This window comes from Dryobates pubescens, chromosome 19, assembly GCF_014839835.1.
Source record: "Dryobates pubescens isolate bDryPub1 chromosome 19, bDryPub1.pri, whole genome shotgun sequence".
In the NCBI taxonomy this organism is placed as follows: domain Eukaryota; kingdom Metazoa; phylum Chordata; class Aves; order Piciformes; family Picidae; genus Dryobates; species Dryobates pubescens.
The window spans coordinates 20084380-20101423 of NC_071630.1; the positions used below are offsets into that span (position 1 = coordinate 20084380).

A 17044-nucleotide genomic window follows, 5' to 3' on the forward strand; every position below is an offset into this window, starting at 1 on the left:
GCAATCCCTTACAGTAAGATTACATGGGGCTAAACAAAAATAGTATCTTTCAGGTTGTCATGAATTACCATACAGCAACAAAGGGAAAGGTAACCAGCCAGCTATATTAAATCCATATGCTCGAGACAGGTCACAACTATCAGCTTGCTCACACCAATATATAAATATACACCCTGCAGGACTGGGAATCCCATCCTAGACTTTCTTTTTGAAAGCAAACTCTTCACCAAAAAAGTTAATTATCCTGAATGTGAAACAAGTGTTTAGTTCTCCCTGATTAGTGTTTAGTTAACCCTGGAGCAAGCACAGAGGAGGGCAACGAAGCTGGTGAAGGGCCTGGACAACAAATCTTATGAAGAGGGACTGAAGGAGCTGGAGCTGTTTAGTTCAAAAAAAGAGTAGGCTTGAGGTGAGACCTCATTGGGGTCTACAACTACCTGAAAGGACATCATAGAGAGGCTGGTGCTGGTTTCTTCTCCCAGGTGATTAATGATAGAATGAGAGGGAATGGCCTCAAGCTGTAACTGGGTAGATTTAGACTGGACATTAGGAAAAAAAATTTCACAGAGAGTGGTCAAGCACTGGCATGTGCTGCCCAGGGAGGTGGTGGAGTAGACAACCCTGGATGTGTTTAAGGGTCATTTGAATGTGGTGCTTGGGGATATGGTTTAGGGGTGAACCTTGTAGAGTAGGGTTATCTGTTGGGCTCAGTGATCCTGAGGGTCTTTTTCAACCTGAATGTTTGTGATATCTTTAATTTCCCCCCCTGCTGGCACCTTCCAGGCAAAGGGTGAAACAATGCCACTCTTTCTTCCATGGTTTTCTGAAATAGTACAGAGAGGATCACACTAGTCTTTGCTACCTATTCACCTCATGCAGTCATAGGATCATTCCGGTTGGGAAGGACATCAGGAGATCTCTAATCCAGCCTCTGCTCAAAGTACAGACCGCACAATTCAGTAACTGCTTGCCTAGGGCTTTTTTTCAGGCAGGTCTTAAAAACCATCAAGTGTAGAGACAGCAGCCTGTTCCAATACCCTGCAATCCTCAAAGTGATTTCCTCCCCCCTCACCCTCCTTATATGCAGCTGAATCTCTCATTTCAACTTGTGCCTGTTACTTATCCTTCCATCAGGTACCCTCTATGAAGATCCTGGCTCCAGCTCCTTGCAGGTACTGGGGCTGCAGTCAAGCCCCTGAAGTCTTCCCTCTCCAGGCTGCAGAAGCTCCACTCCCGGAACCTACTCACAGGGCAAGGGTGCCAGGGACTGACTAACTTGCTGGTCCTTCATGAACTCACTCCAGGTTGTTGAGTTATGCTACTGTGCACCAGGACGTGATGGTCCTCTTCAACAGATTCCAGCCCCTATCTCTCAAACCCATAGACCATGAAAGGTTTTCGATACATTAAGCCAAGGATAAATACACTGACAATGAGCTTCAGGGCTTTGTGATGCCCCTCGTTTGAAGTCCACTTCACAAGAGAAAAAATAATAAAATAAAATAACAGAATAAAAACTCCACTTTTATCATAAAGCCAACTGGTACTGTCAACAATCCTGCTTAGATTTAAAAAGAAAGAGGCTATATTCTGCCATGGCATAAACTATCAGCTGTACCAGGGAATCAGATTTCCCTTTGCCACACAAATGAATCCAATCAGGCTATAAGTAATTAAGCATCCAGACATGGGATGGAAGAGTTCTCTATGCAAAAAAAAACCACATAGTTGTAGTATCTGCTTCTTCCTAGGCTGAAATATTTACAGTGGTGATGGCAGATGGAACTTCTTACACAAACAAGACTACACACTCTCTCTTCATGGATTAAAGGCAAAATAAAGATATCCACTATCATCACTTTCTATTTTCATGACTTCTAGAGAAGCAAACCAGACTTGCATTGCTCAAGAACACTAATGGATACTAAGATGGGCTGCAAATCTCTGCAAGTTTTTTGCGCACCACTCTGCAGAGCTGCCTAATTCCACTGTCCAAAAGCTTTCTGAAAATTAAGTTCTCATTCAGATCTGAGACCAGAATATTTTCAGAAACTTGGAACTGAGGCAGCAGTTAGTGGAGCACAGAATTAAGGAATCAGACGACTACCTGATGTGCACTCTCAGAACACACACATCAAGACAAGGCATCTAATAAGTTGATATTCTGCTTCTACAGATAGTCAGACTTCTAGATGTGGATTTTTCCATCACTTCTTTCAGACACTTAAAGGCCTTTCTGTTCCCACCACCACTAAGGAAGAGCACACCACTCCTAAAGGAAGAATCTCCCTATGTTCACAGATACTTGGTTACTCCCCAGCATCAATCACTCTCTCTTAATTAGTTTTCCACTATAAAATTAGACCTCAGAGATTAATTTTCTTTACTAGCTGCTACACATAACCCCAAAATTGTTGTTGAGTCTGTAACTATCACATCTATGGCTGCCTTGCCCAAATCAGAGGCTTACTTGGGATCACAGCAAAATACAATTTCAGTATCATGTTTAGGGATGTAAACATGAGGTCTAAAAGAACCACATCAAACAAGATTATAAGTGGTCCTTGTTTCAGTCAACCACATTATATGATATTCTTCTTCTCATTCCCAGTTTAATCTCATAGCCAGTATCTGACTTGTAACGACAATGCTCTCTCTCACCCTGCTGTTTCCAGCATTGCTGTTAGAGCATGTATACTTCAGGTCCCTTCTGTCTTCTTTTCTTTAAAAAGACTAAATTCTCCAACTTTGCTGCCAGACCTGCAATTTTACATCTCCTTTTTTCCCACTAGATGAAGATTATCTAGACCATCCCAACTTGAAGCAGCTGAACGTAGCATTTTGCTTCGTTTTAATTTGGTGTCTAAGCTAGAGAAAACATAATGATTCATATATTTAGTAAAAATGCAGACAAAACCAATTGGAAACTATTTTCATGATTTCCAGCGAGGCAGATGTATTGCCTCTCATAAGGATGAGAGGCCAAATAGAGACGATGCTGTTCAGCAGCCAGATTAACGGTTACCAACATTACAGCCTGTCCCCATGTAACATATTATCAGCACTGATTCCTTTGTTTTGTCAGCAGGTGCAAAGAAGTGACTTTATCCTTTCAGGAAATGAATGGTTCAGTGCTCAAGAAAGTACTACTTGAAAATACACCCTCTGCATTGAATTTTTTCCAGCAAGTTTATGAAGCTCAATTCAAAAGCAGAAACATCTCTCTTCTTCAAAGAGGGTACATTCCTATGTGCAAGAGCAGGATTACACCCATTTCTTTTGAATCCATAGAAGATTTTAGAAACAAAGTGTTGAGCATGTTTTAAATGAGTTCTTACATGAAATTCTGTTTATCTCATTGATAGTTGGGCTTTTGGTTTTAGGGGTTGGTTTTTTTAGATAAACATAAATCATCTTCACAGAGAAAACTTCAGCAGCTGGGGTCTGTAAAGCAGCCTGATTTGCTCCAGCATACAGACTAGAATTCATCACCTAAAACCTTGGTATTTCTCATTTGTACATTCAAAGATCCATGACAATTAGAGTTTCAGAAAAATGACTGCAGAGCTCCTTGGGTGCCACAAGCTAAGCAAATGAAAAAGCCAAGATGCACTTGCCTCTTTCTTTTGATCAAATGAGAAGCAAAGATCTGCTCTCCGAAACGTATGGGAAAACTTTAAATGTGAATAACAAGTATTTAAAACCTCTTTTTTTCCCTCTCCCCCTTAAAACAACAACAAAAAAATCAACCTATACTAGAAAATAAAACAATCAACACGTAACAGAAAATAAACAACACCTAGAACTGCAGGAAGTCTAGGAACTCAGGCACACTGAAAATACTTGATCCTCAAATTGTGAATATTTAGCAGCATTCCCTGGCTATCATTCCCTCCTTCTGATTAAGGTGCTTTACAACCCTCTCTCTATTCTTTTTCTAATTCAACAAATGGCCATTTCCTTTGGAAAGAGAGAATGCTATGACAGCTAGCTACCATAGCTGTATGGAAGACAAAGTAAAGCAGCAGGGCTCAACAAAATAGGAAGAAATGGGGAAAATGTAGTTTAAAAGAAGGAGGAGATGAAAGATTTCTCACTGTCAAAATTCTGTGCCAGACTTGCAGTGCATTGCTTGTACTCACTGTAGCTGCAAAGTATCAATCTGAGTTCATGTTTCTGAACGACCAGAATTGATTTTCCTCCATGGAAATTGTTCCTTCCTGTTTACTTTCACATTTATTTTAAAAGAAAAAGGTTACATCTGGGCAGCAGAAAGCAATGTTTTTGTTTGGTATCAGTTTTCACTCATGCAGAGAATAAATGAAACTCAAAAGATCTACAAATACTTATTACAGTCTAAATTTATATGGATAGCTATTATATTCTCATGATTTTTAGACTTTATCCTTTTATATGCAATTTTAAATACTCCCTTGATGTCATGGTATTTTAATAGAGTTTGTTACCATTTCTGAGTCACAGAAATACTAAGAATGAGGCATAACAACATAATGATCATCTGCATTTAGTCATAATATGAATCAAGCTCTTCACCATCACTGTCTGTTACTTCTGCCTCACCATGGCATAACCTTAAAAACTTGTACTCAGAAATAATTCTGCGTGCACACACAAAAACAAGGAACATAATGCAGAGAGCACTTAGTGGAATTCAGTTAATTAACAAACCCTAAGTTACAATCAATGACTTATTATTCCCCTATGATCTCCAAAACAGATGTACACACCCCGATGTATGTAACCTGCACAGCAGCAAATACTCTCTGTCCACATTTTCCAATCTGTGGAATATTGTTACAACTGATGCAGCCCAGTATATGTTGTCTGTGTTTTAACAACATGTGACTGTACAAGAGTTATGTTTTTGATTCAACATTTACTAGCTACATGTATTACAAATAACAGCCACCAATTTTCTGTACAAAAAAACCCAACACAAAGCTCAAAAAACCCCCAACCCTTTAATACACTATCAACTGAAGAATCAGAATTCTTTTCCAGCATATAAACTCTCAGTCAGTCTATTAACTAAAGGGCAAATTCTGAGACCTTCCTTGTAAAACTGCTATTTACTAGAGACAAGAATACAGGCAGATAGGCAGCATACTCATATGGTATCTTATCACCAGCAATGTATTTGTGCTGATAGAAGTTAAAGCAAATCTTTGCCATCCTTACTCAAACACTTTCTAACACTGAAGACAGAATTTGTTTGCTACTTAAACTGGGCAAGCTATAGTTGCAGGCTGAGGCAAAAGGAACATAAAAGTTCTCAATACAGTATGATAGCTGGGTTTTGAGAAGAATTGAAGGTTAAAGAGCAAGATTGAGCCCTAAGATGTACACTGGACACATCACAAATCTGCCAAATACTGAAGTGCTATTGGTTTGCCTATTTGAGGAGGTACTTAACGAACGTATCTACTATTTTACTTTTGTAGGACTTTGATCTCCGAGTTATATTTAACCCTAGATTACACTGCCTGCCTTTCACCTTGTTCAGTCAGAGCTGCACAACTGAAATTCAGTCCCAGTTGTGTGTGACTCCAAGAATTTTAGGGTTTTGTTGTGTGCTATCAGCCAGCAAGCCCATGCCAAGGCAGGCAGCAAAGCGAAGAGGACATGAGAAAGCTACCCAAGGAATGTGCTGATGCAGAGCATGCTCAAGTGTCCTCTCACAGAAAAGGCACCCACGAAGCTGGTAGCACAAAGGCAAAACCTCATCACCCCATAAGGCAGGGCAACTGGGAGAGCACGAGGTACTGAAACACTTCACTGAAGCCACCGATGCACGTTTCTGATTCAAACATGACTTTAAAAAGACCAAGTTAAGACAACCATCAGAATGCACATGTGTATGGCTTGTCAAACCCTTGAAACAACAAGTACGTACTTATGACAAAGCACCTTACAAACATCATCCAGGATTCCAGCACAAAATTACTGTATTTAAAAACATTCAGACGAAGGTATGAGAACAAAACAACGATGTCTTTCTTTACCAGCACTTCTGCTGCTGTAACAGGTAGATCTCCATCACAGAAGCAATGATGCAAGCCCCTCTTTAGGAAACTGGCCTGCCTTATATGACATCACATCTGATCTACAGCTCCACATGTGCTCCTTGGGTCTCAGCTGCACCATCACAGGAGCACAATGGTAACTTGAAATAGGTTTTTAAAATGTCAGAAGGAAAGGACAGCAGAAGCATCTGTTAAATTCCTTTATTTAATAATGTCTTGCACTTGTGAATTACTTAGTAGGACAGAATCAATGGATACAAATTACCTCATTCCATCATTCCAAATACAGTTACTGACACTCTTAGAAAGCCACAAATAGAAAGTCATGCAGGTATAAATATTTGTATTGCATTTGCATTTGTGGTATGTTCAGTGTACACTCTTGAGATTAGTCATGCTATTACTTAGAGTTCTGATGTGACAATGAGCAGCAAATGCATCCTCAAATTGTGTTTATTTTGATACATGTATAATGTAGACTTTTTTTTAAATGCACGGTCAGTTTATTTCAAACTGCATCAAGAAAAGCAACAGCAGGAAAAAAATAACCCTGTTGGGTTGTGGTAGGAAACCACAGCTATCAGGTTTTTCACTAGAACAAATCATTAACATCATAGCCCCATATTTGCAAGACCGCCTATTACCATCATCATTTCCTCCACATGCTTACCAAGAACCCAATGTGGTAACAGGATTAACATACTAAAACAAGTATAATGACTATTTACCCATGCCTAATCAAATATTTATCTAAAAAGCAAATTGCTTTAAAAATAGAGGCCTGCTAATTCTCTCAGTAAAAGTTTACTGATAAAAGTACAGTTTAGTGAAGCACTTTTATTAATAACAAAGTAATACTGAAATAGTTTCCTAAACCATTTAAAATCCAACTATTTGAATAAGCCATATGACTGTGAAGACAGTAGCGTGGAAACAACACCACATAAATATGATCTGCTCTGAAAATAAGCTACTCCACTATGCAGCCATTGATTTTTGCATGGTTTTAACATTGCATGGTTTTAACACAGCTTGTCATCTAAAAATTAGACAGTTAATCAATATTGAGGTGTTTAAATATGTCCTGAAACTACAAACCTTTATTTAATTCAGTGACTTTAAATCTAGGAGTGGTCCCATTGGGATAGAAAAGATGATTCATACAAGTCAGGCTGTTTCCATGCACAGACTCCTTTAAAAAAACAAAACAAAACAAACCACCACCAAAACAAACCAACCAAAACAACTCCACCATAAATACAACACCAAAACAATCCAAAACCCAACCAAAAACCCACTTCGAAACCCCAAAATAATACTTTATTAATTTGCATATCTAAAACTATTTCACTTTTAGATTCCTATCTAATTCTCCCATATTAACTCTTGACAGAATTGCAACATGAACTTAATGCACTTTGACTGCTAAACACAAATATTTTCCCCTGACAGGCTTTCCTTAGACAACCAGAGAGATGAAGACAACTCGCTTCAGGTGACCAAAACATTTATATATAGACTTCATTTTCCACAAATCTTACTGGCAATTTTACATATTTGCAACCTGTTGTCAGGTTGCCCAGTCAATCAGAATTCTTCAGAATATTAAACAGAGGAAAGAAAATCCAAATGTAAATATGTCTGTTCAAGCATTACTCTGCTTCAACATAATGATTTTACATAATCAACTACACACATCGTAAAGGGGATGAGAAAAATGAGGAGATACCCATACTATTGTCTCTGCAGTTCTCATCTCAGCCAGTAGCAGGTAAGGTCATGCCAGCAACAACCCAACAACGTAATTCAAAACAGATCCTGTGCTCCAGAGATTGCCAGTCGAAATCCTGGCATTTCATCCCAACACACGCTTCAACTTAATTATGTCACAATCTACTCTCTTCTGCAATATTTAGCTTTAATACATGGTCATTGTAACCCAGCCAGTAAGGAGGACTATAACTTCACAATAGCAGAGATAAAACATTGACTTGATAACAATTTCACCCATGAAATGACAAGGGAAGGCCTGATCTAACGCTCATATTAAGTGAAAGATAACCACATTCAATCGGTCTTCACAAAGCTAAGGCACAATTGCCGGGGGGAGGGGGAAGTCTCTTTCTAGCCATAATTTTTTTTTTTTTTTTTTTTTTTAAACCAACCTTTAAGGGATTATTCCAACTTCCAGCTTTTGAGAATGGACTGAATTTGTTTTCCCTTCCGGTACTTACACAGAGCTTTTCAACATAACATGGACTTCTAGGCAAACTGGCCGTGCAAGAGTAAACAGAGAACACTAACGCCAATAGCTGGCATCTGCACTGTACAAACAAACTGAAAACTAGATGAACTGTTTGCTTAAAACATTTTTCATTTTCAATAATAAACTAATATTGCCCAGTTTTAGTAGTGCACCTTTCCCAGTATAATTGAGTTGGCAATACATTCATGGCTGCAGCACACAGTCACTTTGATTGGAAAAGACCTTCAAGATCATTGAGTCCAACCATTATCTAACTCTAGCAAGCCTGGTACTACACCATGTCCTTCAGCACTACATCTCTGCATCTTTTACAGACTTCAAGGGACAGAGATTCAACCACCTCCCTGGGGACCCTATTTCAGTGTGAGAATCCTTTCAGTGAAGAAGTTTCCTTTAACATCCAACCTAATCCTCCCCTGGTGCAACTTGAGGCCATAATCTCTTCTTTCATAAACCCAGTTATTTTTAATGTGATGAAAACAGTATTTTCAGCCTGTCTGCCCCTTCCCATGAAGTGTATGAAGAAGTTCATGAAAACATATGTTTGGATACCCAAGGTATCTGTGGCAGAAGCAGTTGTGCAAACAGATTCCACTTTTGTCTTTGCTAGTTCAGCAGCCTTGTAAGGCCTGTATTGTTCAAGATATTGTTTCAGGTACAGAGAGAATACATTCAAACTCAAATTTGGATTGGTTTGACAGGTGCTAACATCCAGTTGAAAAGATACGAAATAGAAACCTTGTTAGAAAAATAAATAATGAATAGCCCAGCAGCAAGCACGATCTCATCAAAGTCTTCATCTGAACAGAGGATAGTGGCAAAGACCAGAAGGCTCTTGTGTGACATTGTTATCTGAAGTCCTGATTAGATTTTCACCTCAGAGTTCTCAATTTTGGTAGCAATCATTGCACAGATACTATGGTGACTGGCACTCTATAAATACATCACACAGACAGGTAACAGTATAGAGGACGGCTATCAGATAGGAGTTTGAAGCATTTGAAAATTCAACCCTGCGTTAGGTCTGTGTAACTACTCAGTTTTACAGCAGTTGATATGTGATTACAGATATAAAGGTGGGATTAGTGCTGTACAAACTTTTCTCCTCTTAAATTTGATTATCATCATTCAATAGCGTCAGTTAGGTTTTCAGGGAGTGTCAGAATGTAACAAAAGTATGGGCATGTATTAACTGTAAATTGACTAAAAGCCTGCAGCACAACCCAAAGGTCACAGTTTGGTTGGCCTTGCTTTGCCAGGTGCTGCTCAAAACTGCAACAAATGAGTCACAAAACCTAACAGTCGACGCAAGCTACCCTCATCTGAAGTACCTGACAATGAATGTATAATAATTCTGTGCTCTATTTTAGTTTGTACTTAAAATACGTAACAATTCATTATAGAGTTAGGCTGGAGTTGGTACTTCTGTACAAAGGACAACATTTGTTGCAGGTGATGCTATGGGAATGAAACGTGAATGGCATCCCAGTGGATTTAGTCAGCATTTTTGGAACAGGCTGCCCGGGGAGGTGGTGGAGGGCCCCATCCCCAGAGACATTCAAGGTGAGGCTTGATGGGGGTCTGAGCAATGGGATATAGTTGGGGATGTCCCTGCAGGCGGGATTGAACTAGATGACCCTTAAAGGTCCCTTCCAACCCAGTGCATTCTATGATAATTCCTCACTCTAGAGCCAGACATGTGAATCAGTGTCCATAGCCAAGGCCTGCACTCATCAGAATTGTGACCATTATTTTAAGACATACCCACCAGTCATTTCCACACATACCTTAAGTACTCCTAAGCATGAAAGCCAAACACTTCGTTTATCAGTGTACATTATTACAAGGATCTTACTAATACAGCTGTAACTCATTGCAATGAAAACACCTTAAAGTTTTTTAAATTAACTTCTACTGAGCACACTTTGCCTACAGCCAGCTCCTTGTGTCTTGATAACAAATGGTACATTCAGTACGGGAGCTGCATTATTTGAGCAACAGAAAAACTGTACACTGCACAATTCAATTATTATCACAACTATCTAAGTTCATTCTGAGCAATACAGGTTCTCACACAGTTGCTGCCTTGGGCACACAGGGGTTTCCTTTCGCAGCTCTTCAAGTATGTCATAAGGCCTGAGGGATCATTGCTCCTGAAAACCAGCATAATGCAAGCCATGGCGGTGATACGAATCAGTATTCTTGTGGCCACACTCACCCAATCATTGCACATGCTCTTCCAAGCACTGGGAATCATACATCCAACATTTTTAGGGCTGAACAGCCAAATATTTTCGGAACTTTTTTGTATCCCAAGAGGTAGCTGCCTGCATTGTCCTGCGATTTTTGAGAGATCAGAGGCAGGGGAGGGCTGTTCTAGGAAAACAGCAGCTCAGCATAATTGCCACATGCCAGAAGAGCAATGGGAAATACTGAAGATGAAATCACATTTACTGAGTTGATACTGCAACAGAAAGCTCCCAAGCCCTTATTTAACTTGTCTCTGGCAAGGCCCATATTAGTGCCTCTGCCTGTGCACTGCTTTTCTCTACCCTGTGGGAGATCCTTGGTGCCTTCTGGCACTTTCCCATCACCTGGGACCACCTCTGTCATGGTCAGACTGTAGGTACACACATGACCACAGCACATATCAGCTTCCAGCCACCAGAGACTACCTCCTCTACATGAGAGCAGAGTCCAAATGTAAAATAGCATATTTGCAGGGCACATGATGAGCGAGCATAGAGCTTCACGTCTTACCAGTATACATGCACCCATTATCTCTCATGAAAGAAAAAGCTACACTAAATTTGCAAGAAGAATAATTTTCAGTCATTTCCCTAACTGTAATACATTTTTTCCTAACAACACCCACCAAAAGGGATGACTTATAGTCCCAGTTTAGCATGCTGCTGAACTGCTGCTAAACTACTGCTGTCTTTGCTTTACCTCTGGAAGAAGATAACCCTCCTGAGCTTCCCTCGTCAAACCAAAGTATTTCAGCCAAAACCATCAAGCTGACATTCACGTGTGTATGCCGGTGCCTACATTAAGGAATGTATGTTTGGAATTTGTATCCTTCAAGGACAATCTGTGTAGAAGAAATAACATTATAAAATATAGACAGCTAAATAATGAAGTAAGGACTCTGGAATTTGATATAATGATAACTCAAGCATTGAGCCATACATGTTTAGGTTTTGGAGTTTTCCCTTTTCCAAACTGCATTCTAAGAATTACAGTTCCTCTAATAAAAAAGTATATTTGCTATGATGAATAGTTAGTTCTCTACATATTTTTAGTACAAGACATATAATTTACTCAGTAAGTGAAAAAGTTTGTTTAGGAAAAACTACTCAACTGTTGTGAATGTCCAAAATCACTCTCCATCTGCAGAACAATAAAAGGGCTCCTAACAGAAGCAGAATGTTTTAGCACAGCTGGTCTCTCTCAGCTTTCTGTAATTTTTATAGCTACTTTTTGGTGTGTGTTTGTGGGTTTTGGTTTTGTTTGGTTTGGGGTTGTTTTGGTTTTTCTGTAGTACACCACAGCAGCACTCTTCTAGAAACAGGCAGACCATGATGTCACTTGTGCAACTGCCTGAAGCAGAGGTGGATCACTGTTATCCCAAACCACCACCAGCCAGACACATGCAGGGTCAAGTTATGTACTCTCACACCAGCACTGAAAACTTATCAAATATGGCCCTGATCCAGCAAAGCACTTAAGCACATGCTTTACTTTAAACATGTAAGTAATCCTATTAGAGTAAATGAGATTCAGCACAAACCACTGGACTGAATCTCAGAATACCTTGGTTGTGGCCTTGATTATGCCAGTGACCAACTGCACAACCTTGGACAAATCCAGGTATTTTTGTGTCTTTATTTCCTCTTTTGCCATTTAGATGCATTGACCATGTTGCCCACCAGCTCCATAAAAATAATCTTAATCTGGAACCTTCTAGAAAATGTTGTAATACAAACAATGGCAGGGATACTTCTGTGTGGTAGTCGATTATCATATGTCTGTCATACTCAAAACTAAGACTCCCCCATCAAAAAAAAATCAAGATGACCTCCCTTGCAGCTAGGTCTACTTACTGACAACAAATTTCAAAACCATGACACTGCTCTTGAAAAGCAGTTGGGGAAAGGAATCCAACTGAAGGGTACCTACAGGTATGAGCCAGGACAGGTTCTAAGCCTGTGTGGTTACAAGCCCAGGACTCAGGCGGCAGTTCTTCCCTCACTCTTAGTCCTTTGCTGACAGGGCAGTGAGATCCCAAGTTCTGCTGGGGGATTCAAGGGGCAGTCTGCCACATTCCTGCTACCACTGCACCCACAAAAAAGGGAAACTGTACACTCCTTGGCGGAAGGCAGCACCGTCTCAGAAGGTGCAATGTATTTACACCAACAGACTTCACGTTGAGTACTTTCAGCCGCTGACACAAGATACAGTTTTCCACAGGTAGGCTGTACACCATCAACACTATGTCTTCGTGATCCTGAGAGTATTTTCACATAAATAATTCTGCTTTTGCACATACATACAACCATGCAGTGTGTTTACCCCAGCCATCACACTTCCTGCTTCCTAGCAGTTGTCACAGGCAATGTCACTGTCATGCAGAGAATATGGATTCAGCTCCAAACAATGAAGCAGGCATGGATGAGTGGGTAGGATACTCAAATGAGCTGCAGAAAGACTTGAGGTGAAATACTGTCCCTAGTGAAATCAATATCAGTTTTCCCATTTACTTCAGCAGAGTAAATATTTCAGCTCTTTTTCTATGCCTTGTGGTCATCCCAGTGCCTAACAGAGTAATCACTTATTTTCCTTAGGAACACAGGGAAAAGGACAGAATGGACTGAAAGCAAGCAAGAGAGGGATTTTTTTTTTTTTTAAAGAAATGTACTTTTTACAGAGTAATTGCTTTTAAAAACACACGTTATAACGATTTCTTTAATTATAAACACTGTGGAAAATGAGATTGGATTAATGCAGTTCCTTTCTAGGAATTCATTCACAAATTCCTCTTCTGTCCTTGAAACACCTGTACACCACGTTGCTGCTTTCCCAGCTGAGCCAGAGAAGAGCATGCAGCAACACAGTTTTGCCAATGCCAGCCTGCTCTGGATCAGGCCTTCTGCATACAAAGATACCTATTATAAGATGCACACATCATAAACTGCACTCTGTTAATTGAAATATTTTCTGCTGCAGATTGGAAGCCTGGCCTACAAGACATTTGCCAAAACTATGTTCAGGAGCAGAGCAACTGAAATGCATTTTTGAATAGGTCAAAAGTTAGTTCTGACTTTTTCTGAATGCATGCTCTGTTCTCATTGTGTGGTGAAGGGAAATACAGTCTAAAGGTTACATATAACTCTACATTTGCAGCAAGTTAATGGACAATAAACTACTAGTTTTCAGAAGACATCCAAGACATTAGACATAAAAAAATAAAACAGAACCTGTAACAGAGCCTGAAAAAAATGCATACCATGCATAACACCATAAAGTCACTGAAGTAAGTGAAATTTACAGTAAGAGTGCTGTTTGTCAACAAGTGCTGCAAGTTTCCAAAATTAGCTAGCAGATCAGATAACAGTGAACATTTACTATGCATTTTAGAGCTCTCGAAGTCTTTAGCAGCATTCAAAGTCAAGGTTGACATTTCATCTTTAATTCATGCTCCTGTGTCTTTCTATATTAACTACTAACAAAGCAGCATGCTAATAGCCTCAGCACAGAGAGCATGCGCCAGGCAGGGGCTTGTCCGCACTCCACGAATACTGGTCTGCATCTCCAGTGGAAGCAGATCTGCGCCTTCTGACAAGGGAGGTGGCCACCACTAACAAACCTGAACATCGCAGTACCTGATGATGGAGACGATCACAACGAGCCACAGAAAAGCATGCGCTATTTTGCAGCAATTTCTGTAAGAGAAACTTTTCTTTGGCTACTGCATCTCGATATGTGAGCCCATGCTATTTCTCTCTCAAAACTGATCTCTGTATTTCATCTAACTTTATCTACTCCTCTGGAAAATATTCTAGAAAAACACAGGTTTTAGCATAAGTTTAGACTTTGTGCAGCACCCTTCTTTTCCCCAGCATCTCATACAGCGCCTCACAAAAGGCCCCAGAGGTTGGGCAAACATAGCACCAGGAAAAACACAGTGTGAAAGGGAGCTTTATGTGCATGTGTAAGGGCCCAGTGCTAATAGCTCAATGTGCTATTGACACATCACAGTGCAAACAGCTAAGTCTTTTTCAAAATAGTATGAGTCACAGTGTCATTCTTAACTTTGCCTTTCCCAGATCTGGGTAATTTGTGAAACAAATCATCCCCATACTATTAAAACATATTTCAATACGTTAAGATAGCCGCTGGAAAATGACTCTTGCTCCTGACTGCATCGTTTACTCCACGAGCTACACAAGCCGCAAAGATGTGAATGGTGTAAGTGGTCCTGTAACTTCTCTGACAAACCTAGTCAAAGCAAAACGTTTATCCTCCTGTGCTGGTAGCTTATGTACTTTCAGACACTGTTCGTCTTTGGTTCGACACTGGCCAGAACAGAGCCGGGATCCCCAGAAAGACCGAAGTAGGGGGAAGCGCCCCTTCCCCTTCCGTCCCCGGCAGGGACGCCCGAGCTCCATCAGGCTCCGCTCGACCCGCCAGGGAGCCGCGGCGGCTCCAGCCCGGGGCGGTCCAGCCGGTGCCGGGTCGAACCGCGAAGAGCTGCGCTCGGCACAGCCCTCTTTTGTTCCCTGCCCGCGGGACAGAGCCACTCGCGTCCCTAAGTTACTGGCGAGTCTGCCAGGGCTTTCGAACTCGGCTGAAACGCCCCAGCGCCGGGCCGAGGCAGCGGCCGGCTGCGGCCTGGCGGGCGGGACCCCCGGGGCCGGGACCCCCGGAGCGAGCCCCACCGCGGCCGCCGTGGGGAGGAGGGTGCGGTGCGGGGACACTCGGCGCCTCCAACTTTCCGGGGATGGGCGTCCCACGGCCCCGCGGAGCCCTGCGGGCGCACCCCACCGCTTCGGACTTTCGGGCGTCCCCTAGCCCCAAGCCTCCCCGCCCCGACGGAGCCCAGCCTCCGGCTCTCGGGAAACCGACCTGGGCAGGAGCACGGAGAATTAATAGACGCGGGAATAATCACCTTGTTGTAGTTGTAGTAACCCAAACACTGGGCAAAGTCCAGGTTGGAGGGGTCTCCGGGAAGCGAGCTGCCCGCCGCAGCCGGGTAAAATCTTACATCCATGCCGGTGCTTTGGTCCAAGTGCACTTGGAGAGACAGCCGGGAGAGTTAATAGATCCACCTTCAGGTGCCTTCCCCGGGGCTGGGGCGCGGGCAAACCGCCGAGGGACCGAAGCTGCGGGGCACAGAGCCTTCCCGAGGAGCGGGGACGGATGACGGTCGGGAGGCGACGGGGGACAGGGAGAGAAAGAGGCGGTGGAAAAGTGCAGGTAAACAAGAAGGAGAGCAGAGGAGGAGTGGAGAGATGGGCGACGGAGCCCAGGTGGGTGCCCGTCCGCCTCGGCGGGAGGAGGGGAGGGAAAGAGGGAGGGCAGGAGACAGAGGGAGGGCTGTTGTTTTTTAAAAGCTCAGTGCCAAGCCAAGGGCTTTGCCTCCGCATTCAGGAGCAGCTGCTGTACACAAAGGAGCCACGCGCCCGCCGCGGACGGACGAACGAACGGAGGGACTGACCGACCGCCGCTGCCCGCCGCAGCCTACCCGCGCCGCCGACAAAGACGGGGGGGGAGGGGGAACCGCCGGTTCCTGCCCGCACGCCGGGGCAGCCGGGCACCGCGATGTCACCGCCTCCCCACGGCTGCCGGCGAGGGATGGGGCAGCTGCCCCGGAGTTGGTGCAACAGGGCTGCACCGGGGCGGGCTGAGTGGCGCGGGGCGAAGTGCCGAAAGAACCGGCGCCGCGCTGGCACGCTCCCCGGGAGGAGCGACCGGGGCCCGCGCCCCTCCCCGCCCCTCCCGTCGCCCGCCCGCTGCCGCCCCCCGCGGCCGGTGCGGGGGCCGCGCCGCCGCTCGCCCTCCCGGCTCCGGGACCGGGAGCGGCAACGGGCGGGCAGTAGCGGGCCTTTCTTGGGGCCGTCCTCTTCCTAGGAAGGTTCTAGGTGAGTAACTTTCACCGCTGCCACCAGATTTCTGCCTTTGAGGGTTTTTTCCCGTAATTCACTTTAGGGACTGATGCCGCTACCTTGCTTCTTAAGGTTAGTGGCAGAAGGCATACTGCTAAGAGACTTTAAAATACAGTAGCCTGCCTCGCTGAAACCTTCTTGAACTTTCAAAGTCAATGGATGCTGCTACAAAGAAATGCACTAATAATCCAAATTTGTGGAGTCAGTCACAGGTGCTGCACAGCTGTATCGGCTGCTACCCTGCATAGAGCTTTCCTAACCCACAATCTTGGTCGAGAACTTGTGGAGGAACGATTAAAGCAGTACAAAGGCCATTTAACCTCATGACTTGTGCCCTGCAGACAAGGTACAAGGAAGAAGGATGAAAATACGTCCTTGACTCAAGGCTTCTATGCAGGGAGAGAATTATCTTTCAGGCCAAGGGATGACTCCTGTGCCATTATAACACGATTGGAAATACATCCCAGACTGTCTCTAAGTTTACTCCATTCAGTTGCAAAGTATACAGAGTTTAACTGTATAACAGCACCAAGACCTCTGCTGTACACCCTGCTGTGGCTGCTGAGGAC

At 42.9% G+C, this 17044-nt stretch overlaps 1 protein-coding gene across 2 annotated transcripts in view; it reads right to left on the reverse strand.

Annotated features, from left to right (window-relative positions):
• The window catches only part of TOX3 (TOX high mobility group box family member 3), a 72981-nt gene extending 56767 nt beyond the window's left edge, over nucleotides 1–16214 (reverse strand). The window contains exon 1 of one of the 2 annotated variants that reach the window (XM_054170197.1): nucleotides 15479–16214. In XM_054170197.1, coding sequence (XP_054026172.1) covers nucleotides 15479–15580 — 102 coding nt within the window. In that variant the 5' untranslated portion in view covers nucleotides 15581–16214. The remainder of the gene's footprint in view (nucleotides 1–15478) is intronic. The other variant, XM_009903745.2, reaches the window with a different exon arrangement.
• Nucleotides 16215–17044: the final 830 nt, after the last annotated feature.